The 25,581-nt window shown below is 36.5% G+C and overlaps 1 protein-coding gene across 2 annotated transcripts in view; it reads left to right on the forward strand.

Moving 5' to 3' along the window:
* LOC129475213 (small ribosomal subunit protein uS2-like) overlaps positions 1-25,581 on the forward strand; it is a 103,086-nt gene that overhangs the window by 74,545 nt on the left and 2,960 nt on the right. The window contains exon 2 of one of the 2 annotated variants that reach the window (XM_063634794.1): positions 1-25,581. This exon is cut by the window's left edge and continues 12,063 nt beyond it; it is cut by the window's right edge and continues 2,960 nt beyond it. In XM_063634794.1, the coding sequence (XP_063490864.1) occupies positions 20,641-21,177 (537 nt within the window). In that variant the 5' untranslated portion in view covers positions 1-20,640 and the 3' untranslated portion in view covers positions 21,178-25,581. The other variant, XM_055267317.2, reaches the window with a different exon arrangement.

The raw sequence follows: 25,581 nt of genomic DNA on the forward strand, positions 1-25,581 counted from the left end.
TTTTTTTGAGACAGTTTCGCTCTTGTTTCCCAGGCTGGAGTGCAATGGCACGATCTCAGCTCACCACAACCTCTGCCTCCTGGGTTCAAGCGATTCTCCTGCCTCAGCCTCCCAAGTAGATGGGATTACAGGCATGCGCCACCACGCCCGCCTAATTTTTTTGTTATTTCTAGTAGAGATGAGGTTTCTCCATGTTGGTCAGGCTGGTCTCAAATTCCCGACCTCAGGTGATCTGCTCGCCTTGGCCTCCCAAAGTACTGGGATTATAGGTGTGAGCCGCCATGCCCGGCCCTTTGTTTTCAAATCTCATATCCAACATTGGACTTATGGCTAGAATGTTTACATAATTCTCAAAAGATAGTATTAAAAATCCAAACCTTTAAATTAGAAAATGGGCAAAAGTCATGAAAGAACATTCTTCTGAAGATAGGGAAATGTCAATAAGGACAAGATGGAAGTTAATACTATGATGAGATACTACAGAAGATTTGCTTTTTTTTTGAGGCAGAGTCTGCCTCTGTCGCCGGAGTGCAGTGGCATGATCTCAGCTCACTGCAACCTCCACCTCCTGGGTTCCAGCGATTCTCCTGCCTCAGCCTCCCAAGTAGCTGGGATTACAGGTGCCCGCCACCACGCCCAGCTAATTTTTTTTTTTTGTATTTTTAGTAGAGACGGGGTTTCTCCATGTTGGCCAAGCTGGTCTTGAACTCCTGACCTCAGGTGATCCACCTGCCTCAGCCTCCCAAAGTGCTGGAATTAGAGGTGTGAGCCACCACACCCAGCCTACAGCAGATTTATTTCAGTAGCTGAAACAGTTAAAACAGTGATTCCAGAGGCTGAGAAGCATGCAGAAAAAATTGAATCTTTATTGCTGATGGAAATATAAAACTGTATATACCACATTGGAAAATAATTTGGCAATTTCTTTGAAAGCTAAACACACACAGTTAGGCTTAGCAATTGCTGTCATGGGCTATTTCATAGAAATGAAAATTTATGTGTAGACCAAACCTGCACTTGACTGTTCGCAGAAATTTTATTTGTAATAGTCAGAACCTGGAAACAACTCACATGTTGTTCACCAGGTAAACAGTTAAATAAGTCTGTTATTTCCATATTGTGTAATACAACTCAAAAATTAAAAGGAATAAACTACTACTATACAAATAAGCCTTAGATGATTCTCAATTCTGAAGGAAAAACCCATTTCAAGTTGTAACATAATGCTTATTTTTATGTATCTTAATGTGATGAAGTTAAATAGTTTAGAGAACATTGTTCGTATTCATCTGTTAGGGATGGTAGAAGTTAGGGTCGTATGTGATTATAAGACTAGTGGAAGGGATACATTTTTAATGATGAGTTCTGCATTCTGATTCATGCAGTGGTTACAAAAATGTATGCATGTGATAAAATGTCATGTAAATGTGCACATTTCACCAATGACAATGTGCTGGTTGTGATATTGTACAATGTTAATGGAAAATATCACCACGGGGGAAAATTGAGTGGTATGTGTAAACGGTACTGTATTTGCAGCATTTTGTGAATCTTTAACATAATATGTAAATATGTAAAGCACCTAGAAGAATGGTTTTAATACAGGAGAGTAACAGCTTATAAGCAAGAGAAAGAAAAATGATAAATAATGTGAACACTTACCAAAGGAAGGGTGGAACAGATAAATAAAGGACAGGGAAAATTATCTGGGATGATTCCTAAATTCCAATATTTGGATGGAACTATACAGAATTTTCATATATCTGGAAAATAAACTGAAAATATTAACGGATCCACAGATATTGAAGACTTAACCTTTTTTCTCTCATTCATTACAATGAGTGAAATGTTATAGGGAATTCTTCAAATTGAAAGAAGCAGCTCATGCATAACACAAAAACATGAATGTATAAAACTGACTGGTAAAAGGTAACTCAAATTCACAGTACTGATATACTGTAATGGTGGTGTACAAATAACATATATCTTTATTGTTAAGGTTAATACACAAAACTTTTTTAATGAGATGGCTGTTGCTATGTTGCTCAGGCTGGTCTGAAACTTCTGGGCTCAAGCAGTTTTCCCTCCTCAGCCTTCTGATTAGATGGTATTATAGGCACCTGCCATGATGTCCATCTACAAAACTATTAATAATTACAACAATTTGTTTAGCCATATGTGATATAAACATATGTAAGGTGTGACATCAAGAACATAATGGGTCACCAAAATCTCAGAGTAAAAACACTCTGGTTTTACTCACCCCCATAGAACCTCAGTAATATATCCAGCACCAATATTATCACAAGTTATATCCCAGAACTGAAATCTAAGGCTGAGACATTTCCTCAGACTACAGAGAAGTGAAAAACTTGGAGCAGATGATAAAAGGGTTCTTCTGTATTTATGAGACTCTTATGTGCCTGCCATCATGTGTGGAAAATTTTATCGACATTCACCAATTCAACATGGGATAAATGTGAGATATTGGCACACAGACAGCTTCTTCACCATCTTGGCTTCTCTTGTTGAAAAGCTATTAATAGCTTAACACATGGGAAGTATTGTGTGTGCTTGTAGAAAGAAAATCCCATGATGGCAGTGAAAGACAACTGGGCCAGTTGAGATTCACAACTCCAGCCTGAAAAATAATTTTCTTTACGTCAGACAACGTAGATGCCAAGTCAGAGTGGCTTTCAGCAGCACTATAATGTAGTAGGCAGAGTTCATAGTTCTTTGCACAAATGCCTATACAACCTTCCTGCACAGCCAGAGGATTGACTATGGGACCCCTATATGGGATGGGCAATGCTCCAAATGTTTGTGAGAGCTGAGTCAAATCTAAAACAGGCAGCACTCACAGATTAAGTAGTCTTGACGGGGAACTACAAATAATATCTAAGAAAATATACTCTAGGAAGACCAAAAGAAGCTAGACAGCTGAGACTGGAATGAATATATAATTGTTCAATGTGAAACTATTGGCATACGTCTACAAGAAACAGCAGCAAGCCAATAACCATGACTACCCTGAACAGAGAAAGCATGGAGCCAGTTGCCAACCCTAATGAGATGGATGGTAATGTTTGAACTCTAGAATCGAGAATTCATAAATGCAATTTTAAGGAAATGTAGCAAAACCCAAGATAATGCAGAAAAGAAATCCAAGAATATATTAGAAACTTGAAGAGATTGAAATAATATACCAAACAAATATTGCAAGTGAGAAATAATTGTTTCAACTGAAATAATTATTAGAGGATGTCATTAGCAGAATGGATCAAGCATAACAAAATAGTGATCTTAAAGATAGGGTATTGGAGAATCTGTAGAGATTAAAGAAATAGAAAAGGTCTAGAGAATATCTACAGGATATAGAGAATAACGTCCAAACAGCAAATTAAATAATCATTGGTCTTCAAGTGGTAGTTTGGGAATAGCAAAGGCAGTAAAGCTTATTCAATGAAATAACAGAATACATTCCAAATGTAGAGGCAAGTACAACTATTCAGGTACAACAATGTTAAAGACCAAATAGATTCAGTTTAAGAATACCCCAAGGTGTATATATATATATAATCTCAAAAACATACTACAAAGAGAAGGACACTGAAAACAGCAAGAGAAAAGCAAATAACATTGTATACTTCCAATTTGTTTGTTAACAGACTTCTGATCAGAAACTGTACATTACCAGGAAGGAGTGAAGTGACATAAAGTGCTAAAGGAAAAAAGTTAGCCAACAATACTGTATCCACAAAAGATTTCCTTGAAAGATTGAGAGATAACATCGTTTACAGAAAGAAAACATGGTGAGAATTCATCACTAGACTCGTCATTCAAGAAATGCTAAGTTCTTTATCCTGAAGAAAATTATGCTAACGTCCAAAGAGAAAAAGTTTGACATTACAAAACTCAGTGGCCAATGCAAATACATAGGCAAATTCAGAATAAATTAATATGCTTGTTTTGTGTAAGCCTCTTATATCCATAATACGAGGAGTAAGATGCAAGTCTATGAAAAGTAACTATAGCAGCATCATAAAATATAGCCAATATAAAAATAGACATGAGAAAGTCAAAATGTGGGGGAATTGAATTAAAGCATAAAATTGATTGGCTATTTATACTCCTTATGATGAAAATTATTATCGGTTTAAAAATACTTTTATCTATGAGATACTACCAAAGAAAGTCACTTAACCACAATGGGAGAAGGAAGAAAGAAATAATTTGCAAAACGACAAAAAAGTACCAATCAAAATGTCAATAGTGATTTCTTAGCTATCAATAATAATATTGATAGGTATTATCTAGGATCTCCCTACAAAGAAAAGAGAGTGGCTCAATGGATATTTTAAAAAATCAGCTGGGCGTGGTGGCTTACGCCTCTAATCCCAGCACTTTGGGAAGCCGAGGCAGGCGGATCACCTGAGGTCAGGAGACTAGCCTGACCAATATGATGAAACCGCGTCTCTACTAAAAAATACAACAAAATTAGCCGGGCTTGGTGGCATGCGCATGTAATCTCAGCTACTTGGGAGGCTGAGACAGGAGAACCACTTGACCCCGGGAGGTGGAGGTTGCAGTGAGCCAAGATCACGCCATTGCACTTCAGCCTGGGCAACGAGCGAAATTCTGTCTCAAAATAACAATAATCAGTCCCAACTATATGCTGCATGTAAAAAATTAACTTACATATACACATTTACTAAAAATGAAGGGATGCAAAAAGGTTTCAAGTGGAAACCAATAAATAGCAGCTGTATTTGTATCAGATAACAGAAAATTTTCACTTAATATTTATTAAGTGAAAAGGTGTAAATAGAGACAAAAAAAGTATTATATAGTAAATACTTATGAAGGGCCAATTCAGGAAGAGGGTATAAAAATCGTAAATATGTATGCATCCTGCAGCAGAACACCAAACTGTAAGCGACCTAAAGCGAGAGAAACTGCAATACAGTAATAGTAGGGGACTTTAGTAACCCTTCCTCAACTCTTGTCAGTTGAGTACACAGAGGCTTATTCCAACTGGGGGAACGAAATAGAAGACAGTGGGATAATTTGCCTAGTAACCCAGGCAGTTCTACCCTTGTATTCCCCAAGTCCACCAGTGCTGTGTATGTGGCAGGCTTTAAGCCTGGCTGTGTTCCTGGTCCTATGGCGCCCTCTAGTGATGAAATGGTTGCAGTGACCACATTCTTAGATAACACAATCACGTTTAATTTTTGGGACACCCTGTGAAGAATGCCAGCTACGAAGTAGCAGACTACAAAGATTGGTATAAATACCTAACTCTTAAATGCCTGGACACTGGAGAACTTCCACAAACATAAGACCATCCAGGAGACATGACATCTCCAAAAGGACTATGGGATCTAGTTTTGGAGCGATGTAGTTATGTTGCCTCTCATACAGGAAACTCAAAATAGCTAGGAACTATGATCTCAAATATACAAAGGAAGTAGCCACTGACCGACCCTAATGAGAAGGTGATGTGTGTGATGTCAGGGTAAGAATTCAGGAGAAATGTTTTGGGAAAATAGCAAACACCATGATAATGCAGGAAAGCAATTCAGTAATTTATTAAAGAAATGTAACAAATACTGAAACAATAGATAACCAAACTGAAATACTGGAACTGAGAAATAATGGCTGAATGGACAAATGCACCAGAAGGTCTCAACAGCAGCACTGATCCAGCAGAACAAGAATCAGTATTGTTAAAGACAGGCGATATGAAAATGCACAGTGAGTGCAGAAAGAAGCAAAAAGAACAAAAAAGTATGAAGCATGCCTACAAGGTGAAGAAAATAATCTTGAAAGCACAAACCTCAGAGTTACCATTCTTAAAGAGGGAGAGTTTGGAGTTGAAAGTTTAGAGAAGTAGGCCGGGCATGGTGGCTCACGCCTGTAATCCCAGCACTTTGGGAGGCCAAGGTGGGTGGATCACCTGAGGTCGGGAGTTCAAGACGAGCCTGCCCAACATGGTGAAACCCCATCTCTACTAAAAATACAAAAGTTAGCTGGGCGTGGTGGCTCACGCCTGTAGTTCCAGCTACTTGGGAGGCTGAGGCACGAAAATTGCTTGAACCAGGGAGGCAGAGGTTGCAGTGAGCTATGTATGTGTATATCCAGATGTGATTACCCAGGTAGAAGACAGTAAAAAACAAAAACAAGCAGATTCAACCAAAATAAGGCTTTGTCAAGGAATGTAACAATCAAATGTTCAGAGGTGGAGAAAAATTTAAATGGTCCTAAAAGCTGCAAGAAAACAGAAGCAAATAATGTATAAATGAGCTCTGATATATCCAGTAGTGAAGAGTTTACAGGCTAGGAGGGAGTATGATGACATATTTAGTGCAGAAAGAAATAACCTGCCAAATCAGAATATCAAATTCAGCAAAATATTCTTCAAACTTGAAAAATAAATACTTTACCAGACACACAACAGGTGAGGAATTTTTGTCAACATCAGACCTGTCTTACATGAAATGCTAGAAAGAGTAATTCAGTCCGAAAGGACATTAATGAGCAAAAAGAAAACATCTGAATGTTTACAACTCATAGAAAAAGGAGGTACACAAATATAGAATAATACTGTGATTGTGGTATATAAACATTTTTAGTAGGAAGACTAAAAGGTAATTCTATTAAAATTATAACTACAAAAATATTAGAGATAGATAAACATAACAGATCATAGCATGTAGGGTGGAGATTAAGTGTGGAGTTCTTTGGTTTTCTCTTTGCTTGTCATTCCTTGTGACTACAGATACTTGTTATTAATTTAAAATTATTGGTTATATGATGTTTTTTTGCAAGCCACATGACAACAACCATGCAAAAATCTCAGAAAATAAAAGCAAGGAATTAAAATATACTATCAGAAAAAAACTACTTAATGGAATACAGGGAGGAAAGAAGAATGGAAGAGAGGACCAACTAAGCAAAATTTGAAAGAATGGAAAAGGAGCAAACACTTTCAGTTTCATTCTACAAGGCCAGTGTTTCCCTGATAACTAAAGGAAAAGGTCTACAAACCCCCAAACAACAATAAACCCCAGAAGGCAAATATGTCTGATTCACACAGATGGAACAATCCAGAAGAAAATGCTAGTAAACTGTATTCAACAACACACTAAAAATATAATTCATACTTATCAAGGTGGATTAATCTTAGGAATGCATGGATTGTTCAAGCTATGCAAATCAATTAGTTTTATGTCGTATAACAAAGTCAACAACCATAATGTAATGGATGTCCAAAAAGTATTTTATAAATTTAATATTTTATTAAAAATTATCTCAAAATTGGGTATAGAGTTAAGATATCTCAACAGACTGGCAGTTGAACTTACACTGTCCTTGTGAGCAAGGAAAATGACAAGCATACTGCTAGATTTGGAAGACGTTAAAAATGCCCATGTTCAGCACTTTAGTTCACCATGTTACTGGGAGTTCTAGTTAGAGCAAGTATAAAAGAGAAACAAGGGCATTCATATTAGAAAGGGAGAATTATAAATATCCCAATAGATACAAATAAAATACATAGGAAGAAACTTAACCAATCAAGTAAAATGTATCTACAAGGAGAACTATGAGTCATTGATAGAAATTGAAGAGGACACTGGTAAATGAAAAGATACTGCATGTTCATTTAGTGGGTGAAGTTATACTGTTAAAAACCCATACTACATGTGGCAATCTATAGTTTCAAAATGCCAGTGTTATTTTTTCACAGAAATAGGAACAAGACAAAGAATAGACACAGTAATCCTGAGCCAAAAGAACAAAGTTGGAGTCATCACATTACCTGACTTAAAATTATATGACAATGTAACACTAACCAAAACCGAATGTGACTTGCATATATATACATACACCAATGTAACATCTACAAACCAGAAATCCATGTATTGAAACTAAACTTGGCCTATCAGAGAGCTCCAAGAGACCAGGCTCCACAGGTTGAGTGCTGCCAGCACAAATATATTTATAGGTGTTTGTAATCTCGCTCCTGCTGGGCCATCACCCGTGCAATCGTGTGCATGAACAACGGTAACCTCGCCCCTTGTTTGTTGTTACTGGTGCGAATGGGCACCAGCAACTCCACACCTACCATTCTGCCCCAAGTGCAAATGTGCACATGGGTGGAAGCAACTAGCCTCCTCCAGGGCCTCATATCTTGCAGCCAGTGGCATGAGTTCTAGCATGGACGATGTTAAACCCTCCTCTTCCAGTGTCCCTCCCCATCTGACACATGTACACGCTTCCATGCTGTTGAGGCTATTGGCACGAGCAAGTGAGCCTGGATCCCACTGCCACCAACCCAATGGAATACTATGGCTGCCACCCCCTATTTGAATACTGTGGGCAGTGTAACAGGAACACATCAGCCCCTCCAGTTCGGCATGTTTCTAACCTTGAGGGACAAGAGAACACAGCCTCCTTTCTTGACCCTGCTTCCCCAGAGTTAGAGCATGCAGCCCAGGAATCCTGAGGTGAGCCTTCGCCCCCTAAAATCTTCCAGAAATGAAGCCAGTCAACTGAACCCACTTTACACCTCAATCAAAACCCAAGGGCATTGAAGAAGATTAAAGAAAAACGTCATACAAAGCACAGCATCTTCAAAGATTGAAAGAATATTAGTCCACATACATGACAAAGAAGTACTGCAAGAACTCTGGCAGTTTGAAAAGCCATAGTGTCTTCTAACTTCCAAAGGGCCACACTAGCTTTCTGGGAGAGGTTCTTAACCAGGCTGAGATGGGTTAAATGACATAGAGGTAAAGAATATGGGTATGAATGAAGATCATTGAGATTCAGGAGAAAGTTGAAACCTAATCTAAGGAATATAAGAAACACAATAAAACAATACAGATGTTGAAAACTGAAATGTCCATTTTAAAATCTGGTAGAGCTGAAAAGCACACTACATAATTACATAATGTAATTGGGAGGATTAACAGAATAGATGAAGCTAAGGAGAATCACAGAGCTCTAAGACTAGTTGAATTAGCTGTCAGACAAATATTTTAAAAAGAATTTAAAAACTAAACAAAATCTCTATGAAATATGGCATTCAAACCTATGAGTCACTGACATTCCTGAAAGAGGCAAAGAAAGCAAGCAACTTTTTCGTTTATTGTCCATCAGTTTTTCCGCAACCTTGCTAGAGAGGCCAAAATTCAAATTCAGGAAATTCTGAGAACACTGCAAAATACTGTCCCCCAGACAGTTATCAGATTGAAATGAAAGAAAATGTCCAAAACAACTACAGAGAAGGGCCGGGTAAACTACAAAGGGAAGCCCATCAGGCTAACAGCATACCTTTCAGCAGAATCCCTAGAAGCCAGACAATATGGATGCCTATATTCAGCGTTTTTAATACGAAGTGATTCCAACCAGCAATTTCATATTCAGCCAAATTAAGCTTTATAGGTGAAGGAAAAATAAGATCCTTTACAGGCAAGGAAGTGCCAAGGCATTTCATTACCACCAGACCTGCCTTACCAGAGGTCCTTAACTGAGTGCTCAACATGGAAAGGAATGACCATTACTGGCCACCAAAAAAGCACATTTAAATAGACAGACCACTGACACTATAAAGCAAATGCACAATTAACCAGCAACCAGCTAATAGTAATACAGAATCAAATATACACATATCAGTGTTAAGTTTGAAATTAAATAGGCTACTGTCCTAATAAATGATAAAGAGAGGCAAGTTGGATAAAAAAGATTGAACTGTATGCTGTCTTTCTGAAACCCATTTCAGAAGTAATGGCACCCATTGACTCAAGGTAAAGATATGGAGAAAATTCTACCAAGCAAACACAAAAAAGGAGGAGGGACAGATTGCTATTGTAACTTCATAAAAAATAGACTTTAAAACAGCAATTATCAATAAGGACAGAGAAAGATATAATCGTAAAGGGTTCAACTCAACAAGAGCTAACTATATACGCACTGAACACAGGATCATGCGTGTTCGTAAAAGAAGTTCCTACAGACCTACGAAGAGACTTAGATAAGCAGACAATAAGAGTGGGAAACTTCACCACCCCATTGACACTATTAGATCACTGAGGCTAAAAGCTAACAGATATTTTAGTCCTATACTTGACACTTGACCAAATGGACCTATCAGACATCCATACTAATGTCCACCCAAAACCACCAAGTACACATTCTTCTCTTCTGCACACGGTACATACTCTACAGTTGACTACACAGTGGGTCATAAAACAATCCTCACCAAATTCAAATAACAGCAAAATCATACTAAACAAATCTTTGGACCACAGCACAATAAAAATAGAAATCAACACAAAGAAGATTACTCGCCGGGCGCGGTGGCTCACGCTTGTAATCCCAGCACTTTGGGAGGCCGAGGCGGGCAGATCACGAGGTCAGGAGATCGAGACCACGGTGAAACCCCGTCTCTACTAAAAATACAAAAAATTAGCCGGGCGTGGTGGCGGGTGCCTGTAGTCCCAGCTACTCGGAGAGGCTGAGGCAGGAGAATGGCGTGAACCTGGGAGGCGGAGCTTGCAGTGAGCCGAGATCGCGCCACTGCACTCCAGCCTGGGTGACAGAGCGAGACTCCGTCTCAAAAAAAAAAAAAAAAAAAAGATTACTCAACACTATACAATTACATGGAAATTAAGCAACTTGATCCTTAATTATGTTGGTATAAATAATGAAGTTAAGGCAGAAATGGACAAGTTCAATATCTCAATTTAACAAGCTAATATAACAAACAGAGGAATTAGAAAATGAGTAAACTAATTCCAAAGCTAGCAGCAGACAAGAAATAACGAACCAGTTTTGAAATTGAATCAGTAATAGGTTTTTATCCCTACCAACCCTACCTGGACCTGATGGATTTATGGCTGAATACAACCAGATATGTAAGAAAGAGCTGGTGAAATTCCTAGTTACACTATTCCAAAATATCAAGGAGGAAGGACTCCTCCCTTAATCATTTTATGAAGCCAGCATGATCCTGATACCAAAACTTGGCAGAGACACAACACAAACTTGAGACGAATATCGTTGATGAACTTAAAAGGAAAAATTCTCAAGAAAATACCAGCAAACCTAATCCAGTTGCATATCAGAAAGCAAATTCCCCATGATTAAGGAGGCTATATTTGTGTGATGCAAGGTTGGTACAACATACAGAACTTAGGAAAAAAAATGTGATTTATCACATAAGCAGAGCTAAAACCATGATCATCTCTATAGATGCAGAAACTATTTATTTAACATTACTTCATGTTATGAACCCTCAACAAATTAGGCATTGAAGAAACATATCTCAAAATAATGACTTATCTGTTACAAACTCACAGCCAACCTCATAATCAACTGGCAAAGGTTGGAAGCATTCCTTTTATGACCAGAGCAAGTCAAGGATGCTCAGTTTGACCACACCTATTCAACATATTACTGGAAGTTCTACCTAGAGCAATCAGTTAATAGAAAAGGCATCCAAATAGGAAAAGAAGTAAAACTATCTCTGCAGACAACATGATTTTATACATAGAAAACCTCAAAGCCCCAAAGCTCCTAGATTAGATACAAAACTTCAACAAAGTTTCAGTATAAAAAGCCAGTCTGTAACTTAGCATTTCTATACAGCACCAACATCAAAGCTCAGAATTGAATCAGGAATGCAAACCCATTCACAATAGCCACAAAAAGCATAAATCACCCAGGAATACATTTAACCAGGAAGGTGAAAGATCACTATAAGGAGAATTACAAAACACTACTGAAGGAAATCATAGATGACATAAATAGGAAGAAATGACATTGTTAAAATGGCCATAATCCCCAAAGCAATTTATACATAACTTGCTATTCAAACTACCAATGACATTCTTTGCAGAATTGATAAAACCTTTAAAAATTCAAATGGAGTGAAAAAGTCCTAATAGCCAAGGCAATTCTAGACCAAAAACAAACTTGGAGGCATAACATTACCTGAATTTGAAAGTATTCTACAAGATTACAGTAACCATAACAGCATGGTACTGGTATAAAAATAGACATGGAGGCCAATGGAGCAGAATATAGAACACAAAGCTCTACACCAACAGCCATCTGCTTTTCAACAAAGTTGACAAAGCAAGCAATGAAGACAGGACTTCCTGTTCAATAAATGGTGCTGGCATAACTGACTAGGTATATATTCAAGGTTGACACTGGACCCCTTCCTTACATTACATATAATGACTCAATATAGATTAAGGGCTTAAATGTAAAATATAGTACCATAAAAATGCTAAAATATAGCTTAGGAAATACCATGCTGAACATAGGTTCTGAAAAATATTTATGATGAAGACTCCAAATGCAATTACAGCAAAAACAAAAATTGACAAATAGAAACTAGTTAAACTACAGAGATTCTGCACAGCAAGAGAATCTATCAATGGTGAACACAATGTACACAATGGGAGAAATATCTGCAAATTATGCATCTGACAAAGTTCTAATATCCAGAATTTATAAGCTACTTAAATTCATGGGGAGAAAACCACATTGAAAATATGAAAAAAGTACATAGACATTTTTTCAAAGGAAGACATACATACAGCTAGGAGTCATATGACAAAATGCTCAACATCACTAATCCATAGAGAAATGCTAATTAAAACCACAATGCAATTCTGTCTTACACCAACCAGAATGGCTATTACTAAAAAGTCAAAAATAGTATGTTGTTGAATCTACAGATAAAAGGGAATGCTTATGGATTACTCGTTGAATTGTAAATTATTTCATCCATGATTTTGCCAAGAACAAGAACAAGGACATCAAACAGAAATACCATTTGATGCAGGAATCCCATTATTGGTTTTATACCAAAAGGGGTATAGATTTTAGGACCATAAAGACACATGAATGTGCATGTCAACTGGAGCACTCTTTATAATAGTGAAGATACGAAGTGAAGCTTAACACCCACTGATGGCTGACTGTATGAAGAAAACATACATATACACCATGGTACGCTGCAACATCATAAAAAAGAATGAGATTATGTTATTTGCACCAACATGGTTGTTGAAGTATTTTGAAAATACGTGGCAGCAATGTCAAATCATCAGAAGAAAAGGAATGATATGATTTTGTAAATCGGCAAATAGAGTAGCCATTTCTCCAAAGAATACACAAACATGACCAAGAAGTAACTGAAAAAAAACCACAAGTCAAAACCACAATGTGAGATTCTCTCGCTGCAGTTAAAATAGTTATTATCAAAAGGACAAATAATACTGTCAAGCAAGAAGGCAAAAGGGATCTCTGATAACACTGTTGGGGGAGTCTCGCTCTGTATTCCAGGCTGGTGTGCAGTGGCATGATCTTGGTTCACTGCAACTTTTGCCTTCCAGATTCAAGCAATTTTCCTGCCCCAGCCTCCCAAGTAGCTGGGATTACAGGCATACACCACCACACCTAGCTAATTTTTGTATTTTTAGTAGAGGCAGAGTTTCACCATGTTGGCCAGGCTGGTCTCGAACTCCTGACCTCAGGTGATCCACCTGCCTCAGCCTCCCAAAGTGCCAGGATTACAGGTGTGAGCCACCATGCTCAGCCAATATTCAGGGTTTTCTAAAACCAATTAGTTGAGAAAACTACCATACTATTCAGCATTTCTTCCATGGGCTACATCCAAAAGAAGGGATGTAAATATATTGAAGAGATAGCTGCACTGATATGTTTCTGGCAGTATTTACAATCACTAGGATATAGAATCACTCTGTGTGTCCATCAGTTGATGAATGGATAAAGAAAGTGTGGTATGTATACACAATAGAATGAATATTCAGTCATACTTAAGAATGACATCCTGTCACTTGCAACTACATGTATGGAACAGTAGAACATAATAAGTAAAATAAGCCAGGCATGGAAAGACTGTGTATTCTCACTCATTTGTGGTAGGTACAAAGAACCTATGGATTTAGAGGGTGGAATGACGGTTATCAGTAATGGGTTGATGTGTTAGGAAAAGGAAATAAGGAGGGTATGGTTAAGGAGTACAAAATGCCATTTGAAAGTAGGAATAAGATCTGTTTTGTGGGAGAACAATAGGACAGCTATAGTAAATAATTATTGTATACTTGAAAATAATTACAAGAGTAGAAGTTGATTGTTCCTAACACAGAGAAATGATAAATGCTCAAGGTAATGTGTATCTCCATTACTTTGTTTTGATTGTTGCACATGACACACTTGTATTGCAATATCATGTGTCCCATATATATATACATATACATAACTATCATGTACCAATAATATTTAAGCATATGTGATTTTTATAAACAAGTGAACTAGTTAGGGGTAGATAAATCCAAAATAAAAACAAGCATAAATCCATATATAACAAGTCTACAGCTAATATAATGAACAATTGAAATTCCTTCCTCTAATATCTAGAACAGGATAGGATGCCCACTTTCACCACTTTTATTCCACATAACATTCTATACAGAGCTATTAGGCAAGTGAAAGAAATAATGGGCATCCAAATGAAGAGAAGTTAAATAATATTGCTGCAGGATTCTAAGGAGCAATACAGAAATTTGTAGCATTTACATTTGCCAACAGTGAAAAATCTGAAAAAGAACTCAAGAAAGCAATCTCATTTGGAATCTCTACAAAAAAATCAAATAGTCAAACTTTTGAAGTCATGAAACATCCCTACAAGGTATTGGGGGAACCGGCCCCCAATATTTCAATGTAGGTTCTTTTCTATTTTTCCTAAGTGTTGGCCGGTCTGAGAAATAAAGGGAAAGAGTACAAAAGAGAGAAATTTTAAAGCTGGGTGTCTGGGGAAAACATCACATGTCGGCAGGTTCTGTGATGCGCCCTGAGCCACAAAACCAGCAAGTTTTTATTAGTGATTTTCAAAGGGGAGAGAGTGTACAAATAGAGTGTGCATCACAGAAATCACATGCTTCAAAGGCAATAAAATATCACAAGGCAAATGGGCAGGGCAAGGTCACAAGGCCAGGGCGAAACTAGAATTGCTGATGAAGTTTCATGGCCCACTTTGCATGCATTGTCATTGATAAACATCTTAACAGGAAACAGAGTTCAAGAGCAGAGAACCGGTCTGACTAGAATTCACCAGGCTGGAATTTCCTAATCCTAGCAAGCCTGGGGGTGCTGCAGGAGACCAGGGCGTGTTTCATCCCCATCTACAACTGCATAAGGCAGACACTCCCAGAGCGGCCATTTTAGAGGCCTCCCCCTGGGAATGCATTTTCCCAGGGCTGTTAATTATTAATATTCCTTACTGGGGAAAGAATTCAGCGATATTTCTCTTGCCCATTTTTGGCAATAAGAGAAATATGACTGTCCTGCCCGGCTCCCAGGCAGTCAAACCTAATGGTTATCTCCCTTGCTCCCCAAACATCGCTGTTATCCTGTTCTTTTTTTCAAGGTGCCCAGATTTCATATTTTTCAAATACACATGCTTTACAAACAATGTGTGTAGCTAATGCAATCATCACAGGGTCCTGAGGCGACATACATCCTCAGCTTATGAAGATGATGGGATTAAGCGATTAAAGACAGGCATAGGAAATTATAAGAGTATTGATTGGGGAAGTGATAAATGTCCATGAAATCTTCACAATTTATATTTAGAGATTGCAGTAAAGTCAGGCATAAGAAATTATAAAAGTATTAATTTGGGGAACTAACAAATGTCCGTGAAATCTTTACAATTTATGTTCTGCTGTGGTTTCAGCAACAAAAAGGAAAACATTGATAATGGAAACTGAATAGGACACAATGAAATGGGAAATTATTCATAATTAAAATAACATTACTGCCTAAAGCAGTCTGCAGATTAATTCTTTTTGTATCGAAAATCAATGATATTCCTTATAGAAATAGAAAAAGAATTCATAAAATTCATAAGACCACAGGAGACACTGAGTATCAAAAGTAATCCTGAGGAAAAAGCAAAGATGAAGACATCATACTACTTCAAAAGATACTACAATGTCATTGTAAACACAATGTGATGATATTGGCATGATATACACGTAGATCAGTGGGATGAAATCGAGAACCCAGTGATAAATCCAGACATTTACAAAAAACTCATTTTTAAAAATCACCATAAATATACGTTGTGGAAAGGATAGTGCTTTCAATGAAAGTTGCTGGGAAAACTTGGTAATCATATGCAGAAGAATGAATCTTACCATATGTAAAAATAATATGGGTTAAGTGCTTATGTCTGAAACTATAAAAAGTGGTAGATAAAATCTTTGTATAAATGCTTCTGGATATTTGTCTAGGCAAAGATTTTTTGGCAAGCTCTGAAAAGCAGAGGCAATGAAAGCAAAAACAGACATAAGTTCATACATCTAGCTAAAATGCTTTTGCACGATGGAGGTAACAAAATAGTGAAACCAAAATTGTAACGGGAAAAAACCTGACAACTATGTTTTTTACAGGGATGAGAATATATATTCACATCATCAGAAGGCAAGCAAATAATCCGATTTTAAAGGATAGATTAAAAGAAGGCATAAGTTGCCAAGAGGTATATGTAAAAATTTTCATCGTCACTAATCATCATGGAAGTGCAATTTCAAGCCACAATGGAATGTTGTGCAATTAAAACAAATACCTAAAAGACAAATAACAGATGGTGGTGAGCATGCATACAATTGGTTATGCTCATATACTGTTTCTGAGAATGTAAATTTGTATAGCCATTCTTGAAAACAGTATTGTGTTGTCTCATAAAACAAATGATGTAACCACTATACTGTGTCAATTCCACTGCTCAATATTTATCACAATGAAAGGTATCAGTATATTAGGGGGATATTTTCATCCATGTCCTTGTTGCAGCTCTATTCACAAAAGCTTTTGAATTAACCTGAAAGTTCATCAAGGGATGCATGGAAAATGGCAATATTATATATATGCACTATTGAAAATTATTCATTAAAAGGAATGAAATCATATCACTTTCAGTAATATGACTGGAATTGGAGGTCATTATGGTAAGTGAAAGAAGCCAAACACAAAAAAATAAACACTGCATGTTCTCACGTATATGTTAAAATATAAAATAGTTGATCTGGTTGGTGTGCAGAGTTGATTGCTGGTTACTGAATGATCTTCTATTCAAAGGGGGAAGACAACAATTTTGACTAATGAGTACAAAAACAAGTAGAATAAATAAGTCCTAATATTTGATAGTTCAGTAAGGCGACAACAGTAAACAGTATTTCATGTTATTGTTTAAGCTTGCTGAAACAGAGGAATTATAATGTTCCTAACATAAAAAGAGACTAATGTTTGGGGTGGTGCACGTTTCAACTACCCTAGTTCAATTACTACTGACTGTATGCATGTATCAAAATATCACATGTACCCTCTAAAATGTACAACTTTTATATATCCAGGTGAATATTCAAAATTCAGAGATTAGTATGAAAATGTTACAGCTTATTTTTCCATCAAAATTGTTATTAAAATAGCTTATCAGATGTTTTTGTTGTCTCATGGAACCACCAAATATCTATAGTAGATACACAAAAAATAGAAAGTAAGACATTTTAGAACACCACAAGATACAAATAGTTACAAGATAGTGGGAGAGTAAAAAAATGAAGGAAGGATCTAGTAATAAACAAGAAAGCAATTTACAAACTATATTTCTTTAAATATTAACAATATTTTGAATGTAAATGGAATAAATTCTTCATTCAAAATAGAGTAGCAGAATGGATATTATAAAATACTGCCTATAAGACACTCACTTCACTTGTAAGGACACATGGACTGAAAATAATGGGATGAAAAACTATTGTATAGAAATCGAAAGCAAACGAGTATCAGTAGCTAAACTTATTCCATTAAACTATACATGAAGCCAGAAACCATAAAATTTGGGAAATAAGTTTATTACATAATGGTAAAAGGGGTTAATTCAGGAAGAGGTTATAGTAATTGTAAATACATATGCACCCAAAACAGAAGTGCCCAATCATATAAAACAAATATAATAAGTTCTGAGCGGACAGATAGATTGCCATACAATAATAGTAGGGGACTTAAGTACTGAAGTTTCAGCAATGGGCAGATCATCTGGATCTGACTTACACTACATCTGGCTCACACTACACTTTATGCCAAATAAAGCAAGCTGACATATACAGAATACTTCGTCTAACAGCAGCACAATCTACATTCTTCTCTACAGAAGATGGATCTTTGCGTAGGCCTTATGTTAGGAATCAAGACTCGTTTTAAATTTAATAATATAGAAATTATACCACATTTTTAAGCACACTGCATGAACCTAGGAACTATTAGTAGAATGAACATTAGAATGTTCACAAGCACATAGAAATTAAACAATATGCTTTTGAATAATGAATGGGTGAATCATTAAATCCAAATGGAAGTTAAAAAATATTTTGACAAATGAAAGATGAAACACAAGACACCAATATTTGTGATACCAGAAAAGTAATTTAAAAATAACCTTATGTTACACCTGAAGCAACTATTAATATAATGGGAAGAACAGTCTAAATTTTATAGAAGGAAGCATATAATAAAGAGCAGCGTAGAATAAATGAAAAAATTTGTACTCATACAACGTATGCAAATCCAGTCATGAGAAAGAATATCTGAAGAGACCAATAAGAAGTAAATTGTATCCATAATAAAAATCTCCTATCAAATATATGCCCATCGTGCTTCACTGGTAATTTCTGCCAAACCTAATTCCACTTTATATTAAGAGGATTATTCGCCATGTTCAAATGGGATTTGTCCCTGTGAGGCAAGGATGTTTTAAATAGTCTTATAAAGGAGGAGGGACACTGCCATTCGATCATCTCAATAGATTTAAAAATAAAACAGTTTTATAGAATTTGATATAATAAAAGCTGTCAACCAATTAGGCATAGAAGGAATGTATCTTTATACCATATAGGCAGTAAATGAAATACCCACAACTAACATCACAATAAATGAAGAAAACATGAAATATTTTCTTCAGAGGTGAAGAAGACAATTATGCCTACTCTCAGCACCTCATTCAACCTAGTTTAGGATGTTCTAGCCAGTACAGTTAGGCAAGAGAAGGAAATTAAAGGCATTCAGATTGGAAAAGAGGGAAGCAAATTGGGCCTGTGTGGAGATGACCTGAACTTATGTATAGAAAATACACTCTCCCGGCCGGGCGCTGTGGCTCACGCCTATAATCCCAGCACTTTGGGAGGCCAAGGTGGGCGGATCATGAGGTCAGGAGATCGAGACCATCCTGGCTAAAACGGTGAAACCCCGTCTCTACTAAAAAAAATACAAAAAAAAAAAAAAGCCTGGCGTGGTGGCGGGCGCCTGTAGTCCCAGCTACTAGGGAGGCTGAGGCAGGAGAATGGCATGAACCTGGGAGGCAGAGCTTGCAGTGAGCCGAGATGGTGCCACTGCACTCCAGCCTGGGCGAAAGAGCAAGACTCTGTCTCAAAAAAAAAAAAAAAAGGAAAAAGACAATACACTCTCTCCTTAAAACCTTTTGGAAGTGATAAAGAAATTCAGTAAAATTGCGTAATACACAACAGACATACAAAAACCTGTAGCATTTCTATATCCCACCAGTGGGTAATTTCAAAAAGAAAACAAGAAATGAGTGTCATTGACAATAGCTTACAAAAGTACCAAGGAAGAGATTTGAACAAGCCAAAGATTTCTGTAATGAAAACTTTAAAAAATAATTCGTTTTGTAATAAAAGCATTGAAGGAAGAAATTGACACAAATGAGTAGAAATATATTTTATATTTATGGGTTAGAATAATTTATATCTTAAGATATATATACTACTCAAAGCAATCTATTGATCTGTGCATCCCTATTAAATTTCTGATGTTATGTTAGTTTTGCCTGTAAACAGAAGAAAGTAATTCTAAAATTTGTATGGAGCAACAAAAATCTTAAATGAAAAAATACTGAAGAAAATGAGGAGATCCAGGGTAATTGAAGTATCTGGCTTCAATATAGACTACAAAATTATGGTAACCAGAACAGCATTGTCTGGCAGAAGACAGACACAGACACAACTGGAACAGAGTAGAAAGGAAATAAACTAAAACTCCTACACGATAACTGATTTTTTACAAACTTGCCAGAAGCACACTTCAGGGAAAATAAAACATTTACCGTGTAAATGGTACTAGGAAAATTTGATAATTACATGCAAAAGAATTAGATTGGAAGTCTACATCTAAAAATACACAAAAATTAACTCCAAATTGAATAAAGAGTTAAATGTAAAATTGGAAACTATGAAACTTCTTGAAGAAAATGGGGGAAATGATTCATGATATTTTGCTGGGCAAGGATTTAGAAATGAGACCTGAACTTTTCAGGGAATAAAAGGAAAAATAACCAAATGAGAGTACATCAAAGTTTAAAGCTTTTGCACAGCAAAAGAGTATTAAAAGAGTGAGGAGTCAATTTACAGTATTGGAGAAAATATCAATTTATAGTATTGGAGAAAATATTTGCAAACAGTACATGTGACAAAGAGTTAAGAAGATATAACTAACGTAATTCAATAGCAAGAAAAAAGTAATATGAATTTTAAAAAATTGGCAAAAATTGCTGGCTCCTGCACTCCTGGAACCTTCACTACCCAGATCCAGGCAGCCTTCCGGGAGCCACAGCTTGTGGCTACTGACCCCAAGGCTGACCACCAGCCTCTCACGGAGGCATCTTATGTTAACCTACTTACCATTGCTCTGTGTAACACAGATTCTCCTCTGCAATATGTGGACGTTGCCATCCCATGCAACAATAAGGGAGTTCACTCAGTGGGTTTGATGTGGTGGATGCTGGCTCGGGAAGTTCTGCGCATGCGTGGCACCATTTCCCGTGAACACCTGTGGGAGGTCATGCCTGATCTCCATTTCTACAGAGATCCTGAAGAGATTGAAAAAGAAGAGCAGGCTGCTGCTGAAAAGCCAGTGACCAAGGAGGAATTTCAGGGTGAATGGACTGCTCCAGCTCCTGAGTTCACTGCTACTCAGCCTGAGCCTGTCACGGAAGACTGGTCTGCAGCTCCAACTACTCAGGCCACTGAATGGGTAGGAGCAACCACTGAATGGTCTTAAGCTGTTCTTGCATGTTAAGCAACATGGAAAAATGGTTGTTGGAAAATAAACATCAGTTTCTAAAAGTTGTGGAAAAAAAAAATTTGCAAAAGACCTGAATAGACATTTTTGAAGGGAATAAATACAAATGACCAACATGTACATGAAAAAATGCCCAGTATCACTAATATTCTGGAAAACACAAATCCAAATCCACAAGAAAATACCACTTCCAGTTAGAATTGCTAATCAAAAAGACGAAACCACTATTGGTGAGGGAGTGGACAAATCAGAATATTTACACACTGTCGCTGTGATTGTTAATTAGTGTAGCCAATGTGGAAAATAGTTGGGAGGTTTCTTAAAAATTATAAACAGAACTAATTCATGATTCCAGAATCCTCCTATCAAGCATATGCTCAAAGATAATAAGATATCTGTACTGCCATATTTATTGTGGTAGTATTTACAGTGGCTAGGATATGGGATTAACCTAAGTGTCCCACAGTGGGTAACAGTCAAAGAAAATGTTATATATTTATACACAAAGTACATACTTTCCAGCCATAAAAAATAATGAAATCCTGTAATTTGCAATAACATGAATAAATTTTGAAGACGGCATTTTAACCGTAATAAGCTAGATACTGAATGACTAATGCTGTATTATCTTACTCATATGGATACTAAGAAAATAAAAATTTGATATCCTAAAGTCAGAGAGTAGAACTGTGGTTACAATAGACAGGGGAGGGGCCTTTGATTTGGCCATTAGGTACAGAGTGACAATTAGAAAAGACTAGTAAATTTTTCTGTTCTTTCACACACTATCATGATTATGGTTAAATGTAAAATACTGTATATTTCAAAAGAGTTAGAACAGAAACTTTTCAATGTTTTCACCACAAAGAAATGATAACTGCATGTGATTGGATTAATATGCAACCTAAATACATACAAAAACATCACACTGAATTCAATAAATACATGCAATTATAATTTTGAGATAGTTAATGAAAAAGAAAATTTAAAAAATTATGACAAGCAGAGGCCAATATCTATGATGAACATAGACACACAGATCCTCTACAACAAACTAGCAACCTGAACTCAACAGTGCATTAAACATTTTATTTTTCATAATCAAGTGATATTCATCCCAGTGATGCAAAAATGATTGTACATATGGAAATTAATGTTATGCATTACACTAACAGAACAAAGGATTAAAACCATATGATCATCTCAGTCAATATCATAAAAGCATTTGAGAATATTTATAATTTTTTCATGGTAAAAACTCAAACATTTAGGCACAGAATTGGGTCTCCCTATTCCCTGAGACAGAACCACATTGAAAATAGGACAAACAGTAACCCTGAAATGGCCTCTAACAATGATTAAACTTGGTGAGGAAGGAATGTTGAAGGCTGAGTGGCTGAAATCTAGGCCAATAGTGCAATAAATCCCATGATTTTAAAACCTAGAGCTAACGTTATTCAGAGGGGAAAACAAAAGCTTTACCTCGAATACAAAACACATCACAAATGCCCAATCTCATCACTTGCATTCAACGTAGTACTGGAAGTTTTCACCACAGCAATAAGGCAAGAAAATAAAAAGCATTTAACTTGGAAAGAGTTATTTTTTATTTATTTTTTTACAGATGACATGATCATATGTACAGAAAACTCTTAAGAATTTGACCAAAAACAGGTCTACAAAAGGAATTAAATATCATTGGAGGATACAAATGCAACAAAAACAAATTAGTAATGTTTCTATAATGAAACAGCAAGCTATCTGACACAAATCAAGAAAACAATCCCATTTACAATATCTAACAAAAAATAAAATATTTAGAATTAAATTACCCAAGGAATTGTAATGCCTACAAACTAAATATTAAAAATTTTTACTTTTATTGCATGTGGCTTTCTTATGTTTCTCAGATATCATGGTGGGTTTTTCTTTTTTTAAACCCACCCATGTGGCAACCCTCCATCCAGCAAGTCAGTTGGTGCCATTTTTTCCAGCAGCATTGTGTTGACTTTGTGTCTCTATACCACATTTTGTTAATTTTCCACTTTTCTTTATTATTGTTAGGTATAGTAAGTGAACTTTCTTCAGAATTCTTATTACCGTTTTTATTATGATATTGAACTATGAATCTCACTTATGTAAAATCATGAACTTAATCAGCAAATATTGTGTTTGTTCTGACTGCTTTTCTGATGAGTTGTTACCTCATCTTGTTTCTCCACCAAGGGTGCATATATATTTAGGAGTTACCTCAGGGATATTGGCCTGAAATTTTCTTTTTTTGTTGTGTCTCTGCCAGGTTTTGGTATTGGGATGATGCTGGCCTCATAAAATGAGTTAGGGAGGAGTCTCTTTTTCTATTGTTTGGAATAGTTTCAGAAGGAATGGCACCAGCTTCTCTTTGTACCTCTGGTAGAATTCGGCTGTGAATCCGTCTGTTCCTGGAATTTTTGTGGTTGGTAGGCTATTACTGCCTGAATTTCAGAACTTGTTTCTGGTCTATTCAGGGATTTGACTTCTTCCTGGTTTAGACTTGGGAGCGTGCATGTGTCCAGGAATTTATCCATTTCTACTGGATTTTCTAGTTTATTTGCATAGAGTTGTTTATAGTATTATCTGATGGTAATTTGTATTCCTGTGGGATCAGCGGTGACATCATTTTATCATTTTTTATTGCATCTATTTGATTCTTCTCTCTTTTCTTGTTTATTAGTTTGGCTAGTAGTCTATTTTGTTGATCTTTAAAAAAAAAAACCAGCTCCTGGATTCACTGATTTTTTGAAGGTTTTTCCTGTCTCTATCTCCTTCAGTTCTGCTCTGATCTTAGTTATTTCTTGTCTTCTGCTAGCTGTTGAATTTGTTTGCTCTTGCTTCTCTAGTTTTTTAAATTGTAATTTTAAGGTGTCAATTTGAGATCTTTCCTGCTTTTCTTGTTGACATTTAGTGCTATAAATTTCCCTCTTAACACTGCTTTAGCTGTGTCCCAGAGATTCTGGTACGTTGTGTCTTTGTTCTCATTGTTTTCAAAGAATATCTTTATTTTTCTGCCTTAATTTCATTACTCACCCAGTAGTCATTCAGGAGCAGGTTGTTCAGTTTCCATGTAGTTTTGTGGTTTTGAGTGAGTTTCTTAATCCTGAGTTCTTTTTTGATTGCACTGTGGTCTGAGAGACTTATGATTTCCATTCTTTGGCATTTGCTGAGGAGTGTTTTACTTCCAGTTATGTGGTCAATTTTAGAATAAGTGCCATGTGGTGCTGAGAAAAATGTATATTCTATTGATTTTTGGTTGAGGGTTCTGTAGATGTCTATTAGTTCTGCTTGGTCCAGAGCTGAATTCAAGTCCTGAATATTCTTGTTAATTTTCTGTCTCATTGATCTGTCTAATATTGACAGTGGGGTGTGAAAGTCTCCCACTTTTGTGTGGGAATCTAAGTCTCTTTGTAGGTCTCTAGGAATTTGCTTTATGAATCTGGGTGCTCCTGTATTGAGTGCACATATATTTAGGAGTTACCTCTTCTTGCTGCATTGATCCCTTTACCATTATGTAATGCCCTTTTTTGTCTCTTTTGATCTTTGTTGGCTTAAAGTCTTTTTTATCAGGGACTGGGATTGCAACCCCTGCCTTTTTTTTTTTTTTTTTTTTTTTTTTTTTTGCTTTCCATTTGCTTGGTAAATATTCCTCCATCCCTTTATTTTGAGCCTATGTGCATCTTTGCACATGAGATGGGTCTCCTGAATACAGCACACCAATGGGTCTTGATTGTTTATCCAATTTGCCAGTCTGTGTCTTTTCATTGGGGTATTTAGCCTGTTTATGTTTAAGGTTAGTATTGTTGTGTGTGAATTTGATCCTCTCATTATGATGCTAGCTGGTTATTTTACACATTAATTGACGCAGTTTCTTCATAGTGTCGATGGCCTTTACAATTTGGTATGTTTTTGCAGTGGCTGGTAGCTGTTGTTCTTTTTTATGTGTAGTGCTTTTTTCAGGAGTTCTTGTAAGGCAGGCCTGGTGGTGACAGAATCTCAGAATTTGCTTCTCTAAATGATTTTATTTCTTCTTCACTTATGAAGCTTAGTTTGGCTGGATATGAAATTCTGAGTTGAAAATTCTTTTTTTACAGAATGTTGAATATTGGCCCCCACTCTCTCCTAGCGTGTAGGGTTTCTGCAGAGAGATTTGCTGTTAGTCTGATGGGCTTCCCTTTGTGGGTAAGTCAAACTTTCTCTCTGGCTGCCCTTAACATTTTTTCCTTCATTTCAACCTTGATGAATCTGACAATTATGTGTCTTGGAGTTGCCCTTCTCGAAGAGTATCTTTGTGGTGTCCTGTGTATTTCCCCAATTTGAATGTTGGTCTGTCTTGCTAGGTTGGGGGAA

Source organism: Symphalangus syndactylus, chromosome X (assembly GCF_028878055.3).
Source record: "Symphalangus syndactylus isolate Jambi chromosome X, NHGRI_mSymSyn1-v2.1_pri, whole genome shotgun sequence".
In the NCBI taxonomy this organism is placed as follows: Eukaryota; Metazoa; Chordata; class Mammalia; order Primates; family Hylobatidae; genus Symphalangus; species Symphalangus syndactylus.